A 17,500-nucleotide genomic window follows, 5' to 3' on the forward strand; every position below is an offset into this window, starting at 1 on the left:
AGTCGAATTCCCTTCTCCAGCAGTAGCATACTCCTGCGATGTGAAGCTCGAAATAAAAGGTGTTGGAAGCCGAAGCCACGAAGAAGTTTAACAACGGACGCTCCGTTTGATGAAAGAACTGCTCACCATTTCCCCCCCCCTCCGGCGAGTCGCACATTTGAATAAGTAATAGGTTTCAGCTCTTGCTGGCTGTCTCTCGGTTGCACCAGCATAGAACAGCGGCAACACCACACCAGCAGTTGTTTGTTCTCCCTCGGCACCGTCCGGCCGGTATCGATTGCATCAGGAAGTGGCGAAACTGCTCGCGGCCTAGTCCACATTCAGTCCACAACAGGCCTGCGGTCTCCACTTCCCCCCCAGAGACCCCATAGCTAATTGGAGGCCACGGTTGCCCCCGGTGTGGCCGGTTCCGTTTCAGAGCGGTCGTCGAGCAAAAAAATGTTTTTATTTTCCAAAGTCGCAGCTCTCAGTTCCGAGATGATGGTGTAGTGTCCAGTTCATGCTCAGCGCAGCGCCCACCACCCAACACACACAATGCGCGTGGGAACTGTGTCTTGCACCACCACCACCACCACTACTGCCGCACCTTTTCTTCAAACCGTGTAGAAGTAAAGACGCCAACCGCTGTTTTGCGTCGTGCCAGTGCTGACCGTCCCATCCGTTCTATGGCTTTATTGATAAGAAGACAACGACCATGCACTAAACATAACGGTTCGCCATAGAATTGAAACGAAACGGCACGCCCCACAAAACGATCGCCCTACGATCGTTTGATCTAACCTCTAAAGAGCTTTCACTTTGCATTCGCCTTTGTGAGCCGTCCGATGCATTGTTTCCTCTCTGAAAGCGTTTATGCAAATGGGATGCCCACGAGAGCGCTAGAGGCCACACGCGCACGCACAACACTAATGCCGACCGATCGTGAGTTTCCTATTTTCTAGGCTCCGGCGGGGGGCACCCCTTATAGGTGGTGATGGCTTCCGATGGCATCTAAATACGTTTCGATCTGTGGTGCCCTCTGCCGTGGCTAGAACCGATGGGGCCCGATTGCGCAATCCATTGCTGGGAACTTCCAGCGCAACCAATATACAACGAGCGAGAGAAAAACAAAAGCAAAAGAAGAAAGGTTCGGTTCGATTTCGGTTGGTACACTGGGCGCCATTTGCTTGGGATGGGATGTAAATCTTTCTTTATTGTCGCTATACATTGCCGCTCTAGATATACAACAACATAACCACCAACTGTGGTCCACAGCAGCCGCCGCACCATCGCGCGCCTCCACGCGGGATTTCACCTTGGGCTACACCTGGGTTAAAAATGTGTTTATTTGTTTGCTTTGGCGTTGGCAACATTACTAATGACCTGGTGGCGGTGGCGGCAACCGGATGCCGATGCTCTCGTTGTTTTTGGTCGCAATCGTAAAACCGGGAAGAGCGTTTGGCCGCCACACTTTAACACCAAACGGTACCCCCCTCTCTCTGTAAGGCTGACACTAATCATACATGTATCATCTATCCTATCTCTAGTTCCTTTTTATCCTGCCAAATTATGCTTCCGTGGCCTAGCCAGTACAATTGAAGGAAGCTGCTGCTGCTGCTGCTCCTGCTCCAGCTGCTGCTGAGCTGCCTGTAGCGGGTTAAGTGAATGCTGCGGTGTAGCACTGCTGCTGCCGCAATTGAGATTCGGTTGCAGTGGATGGGATGACGACGGGGACGCATTGTAACGCGATCTGGCCCCATACGGTGGCGCCGAGGCCATGGCCTGGCCACACGGCTGACCGTTTAGTGCTACGGCGCGACGCTACTCGCGTTTCACTCGCGTGTACTCCACCGTACCGCCGGTGCCGGTTACACTTAAAAATAGAACATATTCGTACTGGCCTGACAATGCCAAAGGGGGGCCTCCACCCACCCTGCACTGTACACCGCTTTACTGCGCTATTTGGTAGCTAAAATATATAAAAAACAAAATAAACCCCCTTTCCCCGAGGGAAAACACTTGGACGTAGTGGACACGCACGCTCTCTTTTGCGCGTATTGGTGTCACTGAGGGGAGTAGCAAATGGGAAGCTTTGAAAGGATCATCGTGGTTCCACATCGTGGTGCACTGATCGCTTCCAGGGCTCATCAGCTCATCATAAGTGCGCGATCGCGTTCGGATCGGATCACCACGCCAAGGCCCAATCGCGCTACCAATAACGCCGTTGACGCCGGTATGGTCCGTTATGGCAATGATCTTGCGCTCCACTAATTGACCAATTGTCGGATGCGCCACGTGAGTGTCGCTTTCTCTGAGGGTCTCGACGTGGTGGTGGTGGTGGTTATGCTCCTCTTGTTTGCTGCTTCGCATATTGAGGCACCTAAAAAGAGAAAAAGCGGAGTGTAAGATAAGTGTTTAGCATTGGAACGGAATCGATTTCGGTGCCTCAATTCAGCTTCCATCAATATCTTGTTCCACCGACGTCCACGAACCATCGACGACGTTTCGTTCGTTCGTATTGATTGGTGTGAACGTGAAGCGGAACCAACTGAACGGTCCACAGTCCACATCAATCCATGAGTCAATCCCTCTTCACGAACACCGTTTGCTTTTGTGATAATGTGATACCGCGCTCACCGTTTGCCGCAACCTGCGTAACCAGGCGTTGCCTAGCGATGATTTAAAGCAGTTCATTAATCCTTCCACTGATGAGCGAACGGCACGGCGTGACGTATTATCAACCCGGTCTCTCCCTCCGAGGCTCTCCGCCCGAACGTTGGCCACCGCATTTATGCTTAGGCACAGCTCGCTCGCTCGTACTGTAATCAACCGAAACCAATGTCTGGTGCATATATTTATCACCACCGTGACCGAACCGCGTGAGCACGAGACGCTCGACTGCACCGCAGCTGATAAGCTAGGAACACCGAGGATCTCGTCTACTTTTCGAAGATACACTGATAAGAATCATTGTCGAGGAGACAGTCAGACGGTCGCGCAGCAGCGTTTTAGTAAACATGTTTTGTTAATGAGAATCATCCAATTGTCGCGCTGCACTGTCGCACTCACAGCAAACAGACTAGACTGTCCGCAAATGGCGACGTTTTCCAGGGCTTACCGTCATCTGTTACATACATGCATGATGATAAGAAGATTGTTTTGATAAACGGAGGCGTCTTTCTAGCGTTACTAATTGCTGCTTCTGGATTACGAAAGGCACTGTAAGACGGAATGATTTCAGAAAAAAAAACACAATGTATGCGTTTGTGATACCTGGTTTTGGGTGGGACCAGCGAAAGTAGCTTGACCGCTACGACCCTGCTTTTCACCTAATGGTTTGTTCTTCAACAATCATTCGCAAAAAATCCAAAAAGTAAAGCACAAAACATGCAATTACTTTTCGACGGAAACTCCGTAAAACCAAAGTTCCTGGGTCGATCCGATCCGCTTCGTTTCAAGTCCACAGCAGAGGCCATGCCCCGCAGCAGCAGCAGCAGTAGCAGCAGCAGCAGCAGCAGCAGCAGCAGCAGCAGCAGCAGGAGCAGCAGTGGATCGTTACATGCGCCATGAAGAAATCGGTAGCAACCTCTTACACAAAGGCCTTGGTGAGTCTAGTGGCCGCTGGTGCTCGGGCTTACAAGCGCAAGTTCATGAGCGCAGCCACATGGAACGTTTGTGTAATCTCTGGTACCATACACACGCCCTGCCTGCCGTCTTGCGACACCCGCAATCGCCCGCGTTTGCGGTCAATGGCGCCACACGGTGGTGCGTACCATCCGAAAATGGTTCCATTTCCGTGACGTTACTGTCGTTGCTGTTGTCAGGTGACAGCAGCGCTGTACGCAGTACATAGCAGGACTCAGGAACAGGCGATGGTAACCGCAAAGTAAAAATCCCCAACCAACGCTCGAGTTGACACAAACACCGGCCCCACTGCTGTAGTGCGATGGAGCCCCCTCTAGCTCTCGAACAGCCCTAGGGTTTACTGACTGACTGGCTGGTCGCTCACAATGAAATGGTGCTCAGTAATTACAATTTAGAAACGAATCTAATGTCTTGGTAGAGCGAAACCAGGCGTGCCCATCATCTGACAACGGAATCGGGTAGGGCGGGACGTGCCCTGAGCCTATCCCTATCTCGCACGCAACCATCGATGATGGCGTGTGCGGCCCCTAGGCCAAACGCATGTAATGCATGCAATGAGCGCTTCTACGGATGCTGCCTTGTACGTTTTTCGGTGGGAAAGTTAGCTTTGTAATGGAATGCCACGCTGGCCGCGACCGCGGACCTATTTACTTCCGCCTCGAGCGCCATTTAAAAGCGCCATCCGCCTAAATCGCTCGAGCTCATATTGTGGTGTCACATATTTTTCTTTCCTGTTTGTAGTATGCATAATGTACCAATAGTACAGTAAAGTCCCGGCAATCATTATATTCCAATTGCTGTCCGTTGTTAAAAAATTCTGATAATCTCTTCGGCTTACAACCCTAATAAGCTGCAGTACCTCCAGTATCAATACTTCCATAAATGAATAATCGTATCTTGAGATAAGAAACTCAGAATGATAGCTTAGCTAATGCAACATGGGTTGCAGTATCTCTACATCACTATCATAACTTCAAGAAACCCAATTCCAAGTGAAGTTCAAAAGTAATTCAAAATTTGCTGATTTTGGTAGAAAAAGGCTCCTCATAAAAAAGGCCATTCCACCTGGAATTACGGTGCGTTGCCAGTCGGAATATAAAAAGGCGGTTCGAGCTATTTGCATGAAATAGTGAATCCATTTTGACGTTTGACCGGTTCATAGTCGGCGGTAACAAATAGCCGCAAATCTCGAAACCCATTTTTTAGATATCCCAGGAGGCCTCACATCGCAACCTTCGACCTCCGTACCAATCAACCATCAACAAACCGTTCTAGGAAATAGTACGACAAGAGTTGACGGTAGCTTAGAGAATCCGAAAAGTCCGGTGGGGTTAGGGTAGGGGCCATGCGCCTCCCTAGGGTAAGTACACCAATCAAAAGTGGGAGCTATTTGGTGTACACAATAAAAATGTTCACATATGTTTAAAGCAAAAAGGAAGTGAAAAGGTTTTTTATAATGTTTGTGTGCCCCTCGTCCGGTAGGCGTTAAAGGGAGGAGTCAAAATTACACAATTGCGTCAATCGACTATTAAATTAAATAGAAAAAGAGATGGATTTTGTGATCATCTGTTTCAAAGATTGTGAAGTATGGCTAAAGTTGAGGTTAGAAGAGTAACAAAACGCCTACGGCCTACTTGGGACCGCCTACCCAATGCCACAAAACGTTTTTCCAACTTAGAAAGTTAGTTTATGGTAAAAAGAGAACATTTATAGAAAATGTTTTTTTTTCTCGTAATCTTCAAATCATCATGCGAGCTGTAGCAAGGGGAAGCGAGGTATGTCCACGGCAACCTGTGGCAGATTCGCCTTTCGAAAGGATGAAACCAATCCATTACCACCCAAGATCGGTCATGGATTTCTATGAACTCGTAATGCTGGCCTGCGGGCGGGCTTGCTTTTTGCACGTTAAATGTATTCATTAAACCGCAAAGATGGCGTACGGCGATAGGTTGCGTGAAACCCCAGATTTCACCTCATCCACGGCTCATCAATCCATCAGCTGTGCCATGACTATGCCCAGTAGCAGTGGCAACAGCAGCCGCACCTTCTCTGAACATTTTAAGGCACATCGAAGGAGCAGCATAATGTTCACATAATGGAGGCTTAGTATGGGGCTATGATTGATTCCGGACAGCACACAGAGAGCACATCCCCCGGACCATCCCCCGAACACCGCTGTTTTGACACCTTTAACCGGCTGAATGGATGGAAAGGAATTCGTGCAGAATATCGTGGAATGTGCGCGTTTCTGCCAAGTCCATCAAGTGTCACCACTATTGTGCACATACATCCTCGCGCGCGCGTATGCAAATGTATGCCAAGGGGAAATGGTATTGTCTGGAAACACTCTGGCCGGGCCCGATATTAGACATGTACTCGGTAGTGACTTACGCAACTCGGTCGTTTGGGGAGTTTGGGAGTTCATCTGCCATTTTCGGTACGCGCTGCTGATGGCCTTCTTCGCGTTTCGTGCTTGTTGACGTTGATCCACTCCGCATTCGCACACCTACCGACACTGACAGCACTCCACACGATGGCTTTGCTCCGCACCTCGTTCACCATTTTAAAGAGATCCTCCTCGCCCGAAAAGTAATCCAAGTCTTTCCCCCTCACTCCCGCTCACAATCCTTAAACACGACTATGTACACTAACACTTTCACTAGCATTGTCTTCTTCATTTGGTCCGTGGACACCACGTGCACGCCCATGTTAGATTGTGTGGTTCGTTGTCGCTGGAGTGACAGAGGCCGGCGAATGTAGCGAACCGTTGGCGTGAAGCGATGGTGCCGACGGCAATGTCACGGGGGCAGTCCCCGTTTCCACGTCCTGCTCATTGTCGAAGCGCACGAAGTTGTTCTGCGCGACCGGCGGTGCACCTTTGCCAAACATTCGGTACAACACGATCAAACTCACGAGAACGTACACGTTGGCCACTGCCGTTGGAAGCCGAGAGCGAGAAAAGAAGAAAGATGGATATGGAGAAAGTAAGGGGAAAGCGCTGGACACACAGGGATGATCACCACCACCATCACCACCACCCAGGTGGCTTGGTGACCTTGGAGCAGGTATACGTACGCAGCATAATGACCAGCTGGCGGGTATCGATCATGGCCAGCTCCGACGATCGCCCGGTGCAGAGATTAACCGTTTCCTGCACGACCACGACCACACCATCCACGATGAAAAGCGCCAGGAAGGGGCTGAGAAAGTTTTTGTTTTCCTGCAACGAACGATCGAAAGATGATGGATCATGTTTTGTTATCACACTTCGTTTGTTAGTTAGTTCCGGGAATGCGCCTGCCAGACTTACCCGGTACAGACCGATCACCAGCAAGACCGAAGCGCACAGCCATAGGGCCGACTCGAGCTGGATGAGTACGGGAAACCTTTGCACCGGCTCAACTGACGTCGTAGTCGGGAGGTGAACCGAGGAAGAAAAATTTAAAAAAAGGAAAACTCATCATCATCGAAGCTTGGTCTCTTTGTTGGTCATTTGGTGTCGACTAAGCGATGGGATTTCCCTTCCAGTCCACTCCCATTAGCAGCAGTGGATTGCGCCGTAGGGCCGGTATGTCCGGCATACAACGATCATCTCGCCCAAAGGAAGGGAAATGGGGATTACTGACATGGTGTCTGCAAATGTGCTAATTAGATCAACACGCAGACAAACCACCAGTGCCAAGAGCATAGGCGTAGCTATGGTTTTGACTTGATATTTGAGGAGCAACAGAGATAAATTTGTGTCACGCTAAACTATACCATGATAATCCTTAAGATCCCATCAGAGGAGGCGGTGACGTTTATCAACAAAATTTTAGATTTTAACACAGCTTCTCAAGGGACTCAAGGGCTCCCTTTTGATACATTACTTGTAAGTACTACTTGCCCTTTGTAAGTACTACTTGCGAACGAATAAGTCACCACCACCTTCAGTATCTCACTCTTTCTGCGATCATTTGCTGAATGATTATTACGATTACCACTGCCATTGTTAATTCAAAGCGATTACTTCAAAATTGCTGATCCGCGAATCGGACCATTCGCATCGGACCAGCAACCGGATGTAAACAAGGGTATTAGGCCCCACTGTGGCCCCCGAAAAAACGGCGAGCAAAACGGTAAAAACTAAATGGAACATCCGCGGAAATTGTGCGCGCCGGTGAGCTCAGGTCACGAGCTTTGGCTGGCGCGCGGTTGCATTATATGTCCATTTCCGTTTCGCAGCCAAATGGTGTGCCGCGCACGATAACAAAAGCAAAACCATACAAACGGGCCAAACCAACGGGTTGCCTGCCGTGCGCCAGCTGACCAAATACAGGGCCCGCGAACGCTTGTGTCGCTCTCGCACTACGCGCGTAGTGTTCTCGCGACGCAACGGATCTTGAAACGATGAAGATCTCTGCACAGCTTCGTCTTGTTCGTCTTGTTCGTCGTCATCGTCGTCGTTGTCGGCGGATACATGTGTTCCTCCATTACCGTTCCGTGATCCAAACGCTCGTAATTCCACGCTCGGCTACACACTGGACGGCGGACTGGAGCCCCCGCCCCTCCCTTAGTATCCCCCTTTGCCTAGACACTTACACTCTTCCTCCACGAACATCGGTTCGTCGCGTACGCCCCGGCCCATGAACGAGCCCACGATGATCACGGACGCGAAGAAGATCGTACAGAAGCCGATGAAGTAGCCGTGGAACTTCATAAAGTACCGAAAGATTCGGTTCATGATCATCGATTCCAGCATGATGATGGTTGAAGGAATGTCACTAGCGTACGCTCAACTCGATTTCCAAAACTTCTGCTTCCTCACTGCTGCTGGCACGCTTTCAGATGGCACTGGCACGATCGCGCTCGTGGCCTCATTTGCGCACTGCAACAATCACAAACGATTCACGACAAGATTCACCTTTGCAAATACACTGTCTAGCGCCTCGGATTCGGATAAAATGCAACCACTGGGCGAATGGAGAATGGTCATCGAGCAGTCAGTTCCCGTGGCCGACGTTCTAGCTGTTGTTCAGCAGCAAATCGCAGCTCCAAACGAATGCGTTCCCTTGGACACCACCTCTCAGAGGGGGACGTCGCACGATCGTTGATCAACCGACTGACCGACTAACAGCGAGACGCAAGCTCACCGCCTCCAAGCTGTGTTGGCAGAGTGCGTATGGGTTTGGAATGGTGTGTCCCCCACCTCCCTCATAATGGTTTGGATCCATCACCACCATCACCACCACCACTGATCAACCGACGACGGTACGACGATGGTTGGGTATACCACTACCAACTTAGGCCGAAGGCTGGGCGCGGGCCACCTCGCGGGATCGCGACTCTCATCAGCGGCTCCGAAGTGAGCCAGAGTGCCGCTCACGCAACGCGAACCACGATGAGAACCCTTTTCCATCTGTTTCATCTGGTTGTGAACCATCTTTCGCGATCGCGTTAGGTTTGGAAAAAAAAAGAAACGCAAAACACCTTGTTTATCTTTTCCGGTCTTTCCTTCCTCCTGTTCTTATGTTATACATTTATTTTGAGTTTCTTAAGCTCTAAAAAACATTCTGGTTAAGTTTGTTTGCAACTGTTTCAGTCGTTTAACAGTTGGTGTGGTTTAAGCGATCAGCTACAAGCTATTCACATCTACAGTATTTTTACCAGCACCGGGATTAATTCTCGTTTTGATTATTCGGGCTCGGAGAAGTACAACCATGTACTATTGCGATGCATCTTTGGGACATCATGAAGATAGAGTAAGGTGGTTTTATTTGGCTAGTTTGCGATGAATGATTGAATGATGATCTTTTAATCAACAATTCAATACGCATTGAATCGTTTTATTACTGTTCTAGTATCAAGTCCCATCGACTTTACATGTTACAGATCGATTTTACACGTTTTACTTCATAATCACTCAATTAAGTTTCTCGTCAATTTCTATAAATTCATAATTCTAAATAGCCTCCACGGTTGTACTGTTTCATTCATTATTTATTCATTTGGGGCATTATTTGTATCACGCGAGAGATTTTTCACATACCGCAAGCTACAGATAAACACTTTGTTGATTTGATGCGATAGTATGCAACTCATTGCTATTCAAGCGAACCGGTTGCTGTGTAAGTTCGGCAAGAGGCAAGTCCTTATAGCTAGGGCGGATGGACGACCGCAACAGGTGGGTGATGCGAAGCATGTACGTTTGGATTCCTTTGCAAAAAAATTAATGAAAGGCACTTAACTAAAGCACAATTTTGCTAAACGTTGGAGATGATATAATACTTACCTGCTGTTAATATAGCGAATAAAATACCGTAAATGTTGAAGCGAACACAAGCCACTGAGAGCAATATGATGGGAATTGGCGTGTTCAAATAAAAATATACGAGAAACACCGTCAGGCACCATCTTATGCGCTGTGGGAGAAATATAGTAAAACAGCTAATGAACCGCATCCTCTTCAACAAAGTTCCCCAACAGCTACGAGCAAACTATGCGCTGATTTACCTTCGCAAAACCGATCCAATAGAAGATAGAAAAGTACAACAATACTATGCCATTGAACAAGAAATATAACGACACGGTGGTGAGCATAGGCATAGAAACATGTTGATGATAGCGATAAAAAGAAAATCTTAAGTCAATTCCATATATTATCAAAATCGCTACACTAATCCCCAAGATCGCTGCGACGATGGTTCCTTCTCTGCGGAGGGTTTTCGAAAAAACTAAGAGAACTTCCTGTGCCATGATTCTAATGCACGAAACAAAACTTCAAACGGGGCGCTAAGGTCTGGACTGTGAATTGAACTGCTCTAAACGGAGGCTCGCGGCACACTGCAGCCCTGGAAGAATTTCATGCAAACTTCTCGTACTCCGCCTGGCGAGTGTTTTCTGCATCGAACGCCGCCTATCAGGACCTCAACTGATAATGTGGTTGGCTTGTCAATGATTCGGGCTGGGAAGTCCAGGTTCCCGGAGAAGTATGATCACGAATTATTGTATCGCATATTTGGAACATGATGAAGATAGGAGAAGGGTGTTGCCAAACCATTTGGTTGGTAATTTTAATCGGGTCTAGAATGAATTTGAAAGATCCGTGTTTCACATAATACTTACTTCGCAAACCATTTCATTTTTGCTATGTAATGGTTGTTTCTATTTCTTGGATTTCATACCGGAGGACCGACAGGTTGATTATGGGTTAAAAACACCATAGAGATTTACATGGAGACCGTTAACAGCCTTTTCGGTGTTGCATCAATTAACGCTGGTTTTTATAAGATTCATTTGGTGTCTCCTATGAAATTGCTGCATCTACGTGGATCGCGAATGGGATATCATCATTTACTTAATTTAGAAAGCGATACACTTTCAGTGGTCACCTCCACATAGCTTTAAGGCATCTATTTTCTATACCAACTTAAGATTTCTCTTTATGACTTTTCACGAACTGCGTGTTCAAACTACGGAGTTCGATCCGGTAACAGCAGCAGGATAAATACTAGAGTCAATTTGGCAGCGGAAGTTGTACTGTGGTACACGTTTTGTAAAATATTATAATGAATGCTGTCTTGTTCCGCTGCGTCTGGTATCACATTTCGATGTGCTCCGTGCTGCTGCTTAAGCTCCGGTAGCCTCTAAGACGCTCCTCGTTCATACGCCGTTCCCGTTGCAGTGCCCGGAACAGCACGAATACTGTCACAAACATGTAGCCGAAGATAGCTGTCCCAAAAAAAAGAAGTAAAATATTGAAAATAGTCATACAGAGTGGATTATTCAGCTTCGGGCAAACTACCAATACAGCTTTCAGTACATACCGAGCTCTAGCAGCGTAGACAAGGCTTTACCGCGGAACAATTCCGGCGTATCGCTGCTCATCGTGGTAGCCATCTCCGTGGCAACGTAGCCCATCGAATCGAGCATCAGCAGTATTCCGAACGGGATGATGTAGTACTCGTTCACCTGGAACCATCCTCGTTCAGTCAATCCTCGAGTCGCTTGGTATTAGTGCCCCTTCCCACACCACACGCCCCTTACCTTGCCAATCCCGATGAAGTACGTGCCGACGACCAGCAGCACAATCACGACGAAGAGAACATCGATTGTGGCGTACCGATAGTACAGTGACACTGACGAAGAGCAGGACGTCATGACAACATGAGATTAGAAAACCAAACGTACCGACCGGCCGGGAGGAGGCCCATGCTTTGATCCAGGCCGCTTCGACACTTACGCTGTTCCGGAACATTCCGAATATCGTCAAAGTGCACCCGCAAGTAAACCGAGGCGGCCATCGCGGAAAGGCTGTTGGCAAGGGCCAGCAATCCAACTATCACACCGTGAAACCGGGGACTGTACAGCCAACCGCATGGCGTTGATCGTTTTGTGCCCATCGCCACTGTACTATGCAGGAGTTATCCAGGAAGGAAAGGAATTTACCGAACGCACTGTAACGGCTAACGCGATTTCACTTTAACTCCTCTCGGATGCTGAGCATCGAATTCGATCCAATCGGATTGGAACACGCCAAGAATCTGACCAACGCGATCGAGCTAACCGGGTCTACCGACTAGCGATCAGGCATCACCCAATGCCTTATCCTTATCAGCGATGAAGCAAAAGTGAAAAAAAATTGTAGATTGTCGTTGCATATTTGTTTTGTTTCGTTTGGTCTCGTGAGGAAATTATTAAAACCGGAGCTGGCTCCGGTCAGGAAGCGAACCGTAGCGTCTGACTGTGTGTGGAAGGAGATAGTCGTCTCAACAAAAAAAAAACGTCTGCTCGATCGCTATTCGGCTAACTGGGGCCAGTTTCAGCATAATCTTTCTATGCCCTGACCATTCCTATTCGGCAGCAAAAATCACAAAATAACTAATCAACACTAGCCACAATGAACACTAACGAAACGTCTCTCTATATTTGCCATTATCATCGCAGGGAGGAAATCAAAGGAGCAGAAGAAGACGTACCTCGACGTCGAAGCTCCTTGCTAATTGGCTTTTTTGTGTCGACCAATCGTTCGACACCGTACATTCCACACTATGCTCAGTGGATGGTGCTGAAGGATTATTCTCTGCATCACTCGCATGATGAATGGAAAATTTACAGCTCACCGCTCAGCATACCGCTTATCACCAGGCGTCACGCCAGTATCACTAAACCATAACCATAACCTAACTCATCGATCGAAGGCGGCGCACCTAGAGGCAGAAGGTTTTGTTGAATTCCTCCTCTGATCGGTTGGCCAATCCTTCTTTTGCCTTGATTTGGAACAGCTTATACAGCCCGATCAGTGTAACGAACACGTAGAAAAACAGGACTGCACGGATAGAGTAGAAGAAAATGAATGTTAGCGCAAGCGGGGTGGCCAAAAATGGCAGCAAGGAGACACTTACCGGTTGTAACGAGCCAGACCTGATAGGGCAGTGTCGTGGAGTTGCGCGTGTGGGCCACTACATACGCCACCCAGTCGAATACGATCGACAGTAGAAACGGGATGAGGCAGAAGCGATTCTCCTGCGGAAGAAAGATGCACCCAATGGTTGTAAGTAGGGCTTGCAGCAACACGGGCGCTGGATCTTGCTCCTCAATCGTACCTTCCGAATGCCATAGAAGAGCACACCGATCGAAACGAGCTGCACGCTGTCTCCGGCAAAGTCAAGCCACCCGTAATCAATTAAATCCTGCACTGCTTGCGAGAGATCGAAAGAAATAGCAGTGGAAATCAAACAGTTAGGAATTTATACGCAATACACTGATAACACTGCGATTACTTACGGTCCTCCGGTATACCGCCGGTATCCCGGGTACTATGATAAACTAGTTTCAGTATCGCCGAGCTAACAAGGATCGTCGTGGTGAGCAGCGTGGAAAACACGACGATCAAGTAACCGTGGAACTTGATGTTGGCACAGAGACTCATCGTTCGCTCGTTCGCACTTGGCTACACTATGATGTACAAGCGATGGTCGGGAGTTGACTGAACGTCCTGGCATCCCGGAGCAAAGGATCGTGGCGAACCACCTGCCAGACGCCAAACAGACCGACGAAGATGCTGGGCAAAAAAGGGATCACAAACCGAGATGAATGGTCGTCGTCGGTCTAGTTGTGGGAAACCCCGGGCCCGTGCTGCTAGGGTAAGCGAATGAGAGCACACAGAGGGCTCAGGACGAGCCGGTCATAAAGTAATCATTGGCTCGTTCGCTCCCTCTCCGAGTCTCCCTCTGGGCACAAACGGAAGAGAGATCAAGGACTCACTTTCGGGACCATCCACGGGTGGTACACACATGCCGTCACGAAAGGAATGTACGTGATCAACCTTGACTGCCAGAGCAGATGTTCACGAAGGAGAAGCCACAGAGCCGACCTGCCTACTGCCGTTGTTCTCAATGGAGATGGTTTTTTCCCATTTGCTGGATCCGGATCGGATTTTCGTTTCGTTTTTTTTTTCTTCATCCTTATTTATCCCAAAACAACCTTCCTCTCATCGTCACTCAATTCCACATAAGCTCGCGGTAGGCTCGTGTCGTTCCTGGAGACAGTCTGAAGCTACCTGCTCGCTCCCAAAGCGGCGTAGGAGTCGCGCCAGGGGTATTCGCTCTGCATTTTTTGTTGTTATTTTCCTTCTCCTAGGTTGTAAATTGCCATCCCCTCTAGTTTGGAAAGCTCGAAAACCAAAAAAGGGAAATAAAATCCTCGACTTGTCGACCTGCGGCTGCCAGCATACAGCGAAGGATTATTCATAAAACATTGAATCTCCTACGAATGGCGATGGTATGGAGTGGGTCGGCATTAGACTTGGCTGTTGGGTTCAGACAGGCGCTAGCATTAAAACATGACAACGTGCACAAATTTTTAAACTCCTCAGTATATATGTAGGTTGAATAACCATTTTAAATTAAGTTTCATGTGTTGAAGAGTACCGTCCCTTCACATTAAGTCATTAGGACCCTGGTGGTGCCATCCATTTAGACAGAAAAACTCTCTCATAATGAAGCAGCGATAGCTGATCTCTTCCTTCCATTAAATTCCATATTATCGTTATTCCGTAATATTAGAGCATAACCATAGTAGACTGCGCTGTTTATCATCGGTGAAAATAATCGTTACGGGAAAAGGCATCTAGTACACATTTGGACTTGGACCAATGAAGATTTGCTCCGGAAGAGGTGTCGGAGACACACAGAAGAAAATCATTTACAATTTCATTCCAACTTCTTCGGACCAGACTAATCTTTCTCCCTTCCTTTCTCTCTACAAATTCAATTCCAGCAACAACAGCAGCAATCGCAGCAACAACAACAGTTGCACGCGCAACTCCAATCCTCTCAGCTACCATCGGTCGGCATCTCGAACGTCTCGTCATCGGTGGCCGCTTCGCTTGCCTCTGCCTCGGTGGCCGTCGCTTCGGCCGGCGGTGGTAGTACGGGTGGTGGTGGTGGTGGTACAGGCAGCGGTGGTACTAGTAGCACCGGAACGACCGGATCGGCCGGAGTGACAAGCGTTGCTGCTAACGCAGTGCTATCCAGTGCTCCTTCGCTCTCACTCTCCGGTGAACCCCGCTTCCCGCCCGCCATTGCCGTGCAGCGGTTGGCGCCACAGGTTCAGCGTCAGCTGCGCGAAACCCAGGAACTCATCAAGGACTCGTGCGCCCAACTCTACGGTTCGGCGTACGGTAGCCCAGGCCCTCCGGTTGCACTACCAACGGTGACCGGTGCAGGTTCAGCCGGACCCCCGACCGGACCACTCCGGGCAGGTCCGGGTCCCGTGCTGGCCCGCTCTACGGTTCGGCGCCCAACGCTCGAGACTCAGTATTCGCAGGAACTTTCGTGATATCTAGACAAGTAGTGAACACACACACACGTGCACCACAAATACCACCAGCATCATCACCATTGGCCACCTGAAATGGTGTGGTTAAGCGTCGCTTTCTTCTACTTTCGCTGCGCGCTCCTGGTACATCCTGTTATCTAGTTCTCTAGGTGCCACTTTTGTTTTTAAGATTGCTAGAACAAATCGATCCACGATGATTCCTGGTTTCACGCTTACAGGAAACGTAACAATCCCAACGACAACTATCCCCCTCCCCACGAAGCCCAACGGTTCATCAATATCAGCGTGAAGCACAATCGAGCTCCCGACCACAGCGCACTGCAAACGCCGCCGAACCACAGAATGTGTCTCCAGCATGCCATCCCTTTGGTATCCGCTCGCTGGCCCCAATAGTACGACCGGATGAACATATCAACCATCAGTCCATCAGAAGCGGTTCTTAAGGATCGTATAAAAAACAACCTTTAACTCTCCATACTCCACATGGCCAAAGGCACAGGCACAGATATAATGATCCCATAGGTATGCGCATTGGCCTTCCGCCTGCCGCAGCTTCTAGTATTCGTTCTTCATACGCCTGGCTGTACAAACACGTCGACGCTGAATCGAAAATTCCATGGAAAACTTAGAAAATGAAGTGATGGCGAGGAGCGGACAAGACGCTGGCGAAGCCAAAGGCTTCAAGTAAATAAAGAATTGTGGAATACCACGGGGTGGACATTATGGCTACTGAGAAAAGGGGGGGAGCCATTCACGTAAAGAAACCGTGAACAGTTAAGTAGGCTAGAGTCGTTTTATTTTCATAGATTTTCGCTCCCCTTTTTTAATGTAACGCTGCATAGTGTTTTGGTAACTGGTACGGGTTTCCAAAGTGCAGCCAGCACGTAACCTAAGTTCGTGTCTTGATAGACAGAAAACGGAAGCGGATGAACCTAGGCCAAATGTAATGGTGAACTGTAATGGTGTATAGAATAGACCACTAAGCCCAACACGCGAGGTGTACGGTTGAGTTTAAAGAGCTGTTAGACCAAACACGGGCTGAATGTTGAGGAGCTCTTAGAAAAGAAGACATACATCTGGCAGTAGAAGACGCTGAATGGCGAAGAAAAGCTGCGCGGGAACATGATATTCTAATACAACACAAACCACGCAATGTATAGACGTCGGTCTACTAGTGCGATCAAGAAGCAAGGACTTGTCACGCTTCGACACGGATCTAGTGCATAGTGATCCATCTGACGCTGATTGAACACGAGTCAGGAAGCGCCATTCTGCCAGCAAAGAGATCGTAAGCTGGGAACTTAAGAAACCAAGAAATAGAAGAAGTGTTTCATATTTTCGTTGAATTGTGTCCCAACGTGTTCGTGTATTTTCGGTTTTTTCCGCTAAAACAAATGCATCCATTCTCTACGAGTATCCTTACCTGAAGGTCGGGAAGCCTAGAAGGAGTCGAGGGAATGGTTTCCACATGGTAAAGGATCGTCAATGAGCTGTACATAGTTTAAGCCGGATCGTACTTGGATTATTTTAGCAGAAACGTGGTAACGGCCAATGGCGAATGAATAAAAGCTCTATTATATTAAACAAAGCAATTAAGCGAATGAGGCGAAGAGGTAAAAAATTATACAAATGAGAAGCGCTAACAGAAGGAAAACTCTAAAGGTCTAGTCACACTAAACGTAAGCGTAAATCCCATCACATCACACACGTACACCACAACCACAGAAAACCACGTCGGCACGAAGGCAGCGGATGGTACGGCTAGGAGAGGAGTAGCACAGTTTTAGCATAATTTCCAGCAATGGCGTGGCTGCGGTACCTCTGCGGTCCGATCGAGTAAGCGGCGAACCGACAGGATTAATGTAACCACCTGAATACTCCCCACCACAACGTACACACATACACACACACACACACACCCAACCCACGAAAGTAGTAGTCGTCGAGAGTTGCCAAAAGATACGATAAGAACAATCCGACATGGAATACTGGCGAATAAGCGATCTGAACAATGAGAAAAGGACGAGAAAGTTGGTAAAGAAGAAGTTGATTGATA

General features: G+C 48.4%; 3 protein-coding genes across 5 annotated transcripts in view; 1 reads left to right on the plus strand and 2 right to left on the minus strand.

Moving 5' to 3' along the window:
• LOC125956665 (putative uncharacterized protein DDB_G0268364) overlaps window positions 1-17,500 on the plus strand; it is a 45,596-nt gene that overhangs the window by 27,210 nt on the left and 886 nt on the right. For all 3 annotated transcript variants that reach the window (XM_049688744.1, XM_049688746.1, XM_049688745.1), the window contains exon 6: window positions 14,884-17,500. This exon is cut by the window's right edge and continues 886 nt beyond it. In XM_049688744.1, the coding sequence (XP_049544701.1) occupies window positions 14,884-15,444 (561 nt within the window). In that variant the 3' untranslated portion in view covers window positions 15,445-17,500. The remainder of the gene's footprint in view (window positions 1-14,883) is intronic.
• LOC125956666 (uncharacterized) lies at window positions 1,031-8,770 on the minus strand. The gene is made up of 5 exons (XM_049688748.1): window positions 8,206-8,770; window positions 6,935-7,026; window positions 6,700-6,844; window positions 6,016-6,557; window positions 1,031-2,359 (listed from the first exon to the last, which is right to left on the minus strand). Exons 1-4 carry the CDS (start codon window positions 8,363-8,365, stop codon window positions 6,334-6,336), a joined length of 621 nt encoding a protein of 206 aa, XP_049544705.1. The 5' UTR covers window positions 8,366-8,770; the 3' UTR covers window positions 1,031-2,359; window positions 6,016-6,333.
• Window positions 10,316-12,113, minus strand: LOC125956669 (uncharacterized). Its single transcript, XM_049688751.1, has 4 exons — window positions 11,846-12,113; window positions 11,650-11,741; window positions 11,430-11,574; window positions 10,316-11,334 (listed from the first exon to the last, which is right to left on the minus strand). Exons 1-4 carry the CDS (start codon window positions 12,003-12,005, stop codon window positions 11,204-11,206), a joined length of 528 nt encoding a protein of 175 aa, XP_049544708.1. The 5' UTR covers window positions 12,006-12,113; the 3' UTR covers window positions 10,316-11,203.

Source organism: Anopheles darlingi, chromosome 3, assembly GCF_943734745.1.
Source record: "Anopheles darlingi chromosome 3, idAnoDarlMG_H_01, whole genome shotgun sequence".
Classification (NCBI taxonomy): domain Eukaryota; kingdom Metazoa; phylum Arthropoda; class Insecta; order Diptera; family Culicidae; genus Anopheles; species Anopheles darlingi.

Excerpts from the sequence above, each read along its gene's own strand:
- LOC125956666 (XM_049688748.1), bottom strand. The coding sequence starts at position 8,365 with ATGCTGGAATCGATGATCATGAACCGAATCTTTCGGTACTTTATGAAG. Across the intron at positions 7,027-8,205 it reads GATGTTCGTGGAGGAAGAGT|TTGAGCCGGTGCAAAGGTTT; the intron begins GTAAGTGTCTAG and ends CTACGACGTCAG. Across the intron at positions 6,845-6,934 it reads TGGTGATCGGTCTGTACCGG|GAAAACAAAAACTTTCTCAG; the intron begins GTAAGTCTGGCA and ends CGTTCGTTGCAG.
- LOC125956669 (XM_049688751.1), bottom strand. The coding sequence starts at position 12,005 with ATGGGCACAAAACGATCAACGCCATGCGGTTGGCTGTACAGTCCCCGG. Across the intron at positions 11,742-11,845 it reads TCGGAATGTTCCGGAACAGC|TGTCACTGTACTATCGGTAC; the intron begins GTAAGTGTCGAA and ends GCTCTTCGTCAG. Across the intron at positions 11,335-11,429 it reads GTCTACGCTGCTAGAGCTCG|CTATCTTCGGCTACATGTTT; the intron begins GTATGTACTGAA and ends TTTTTGGGACAG.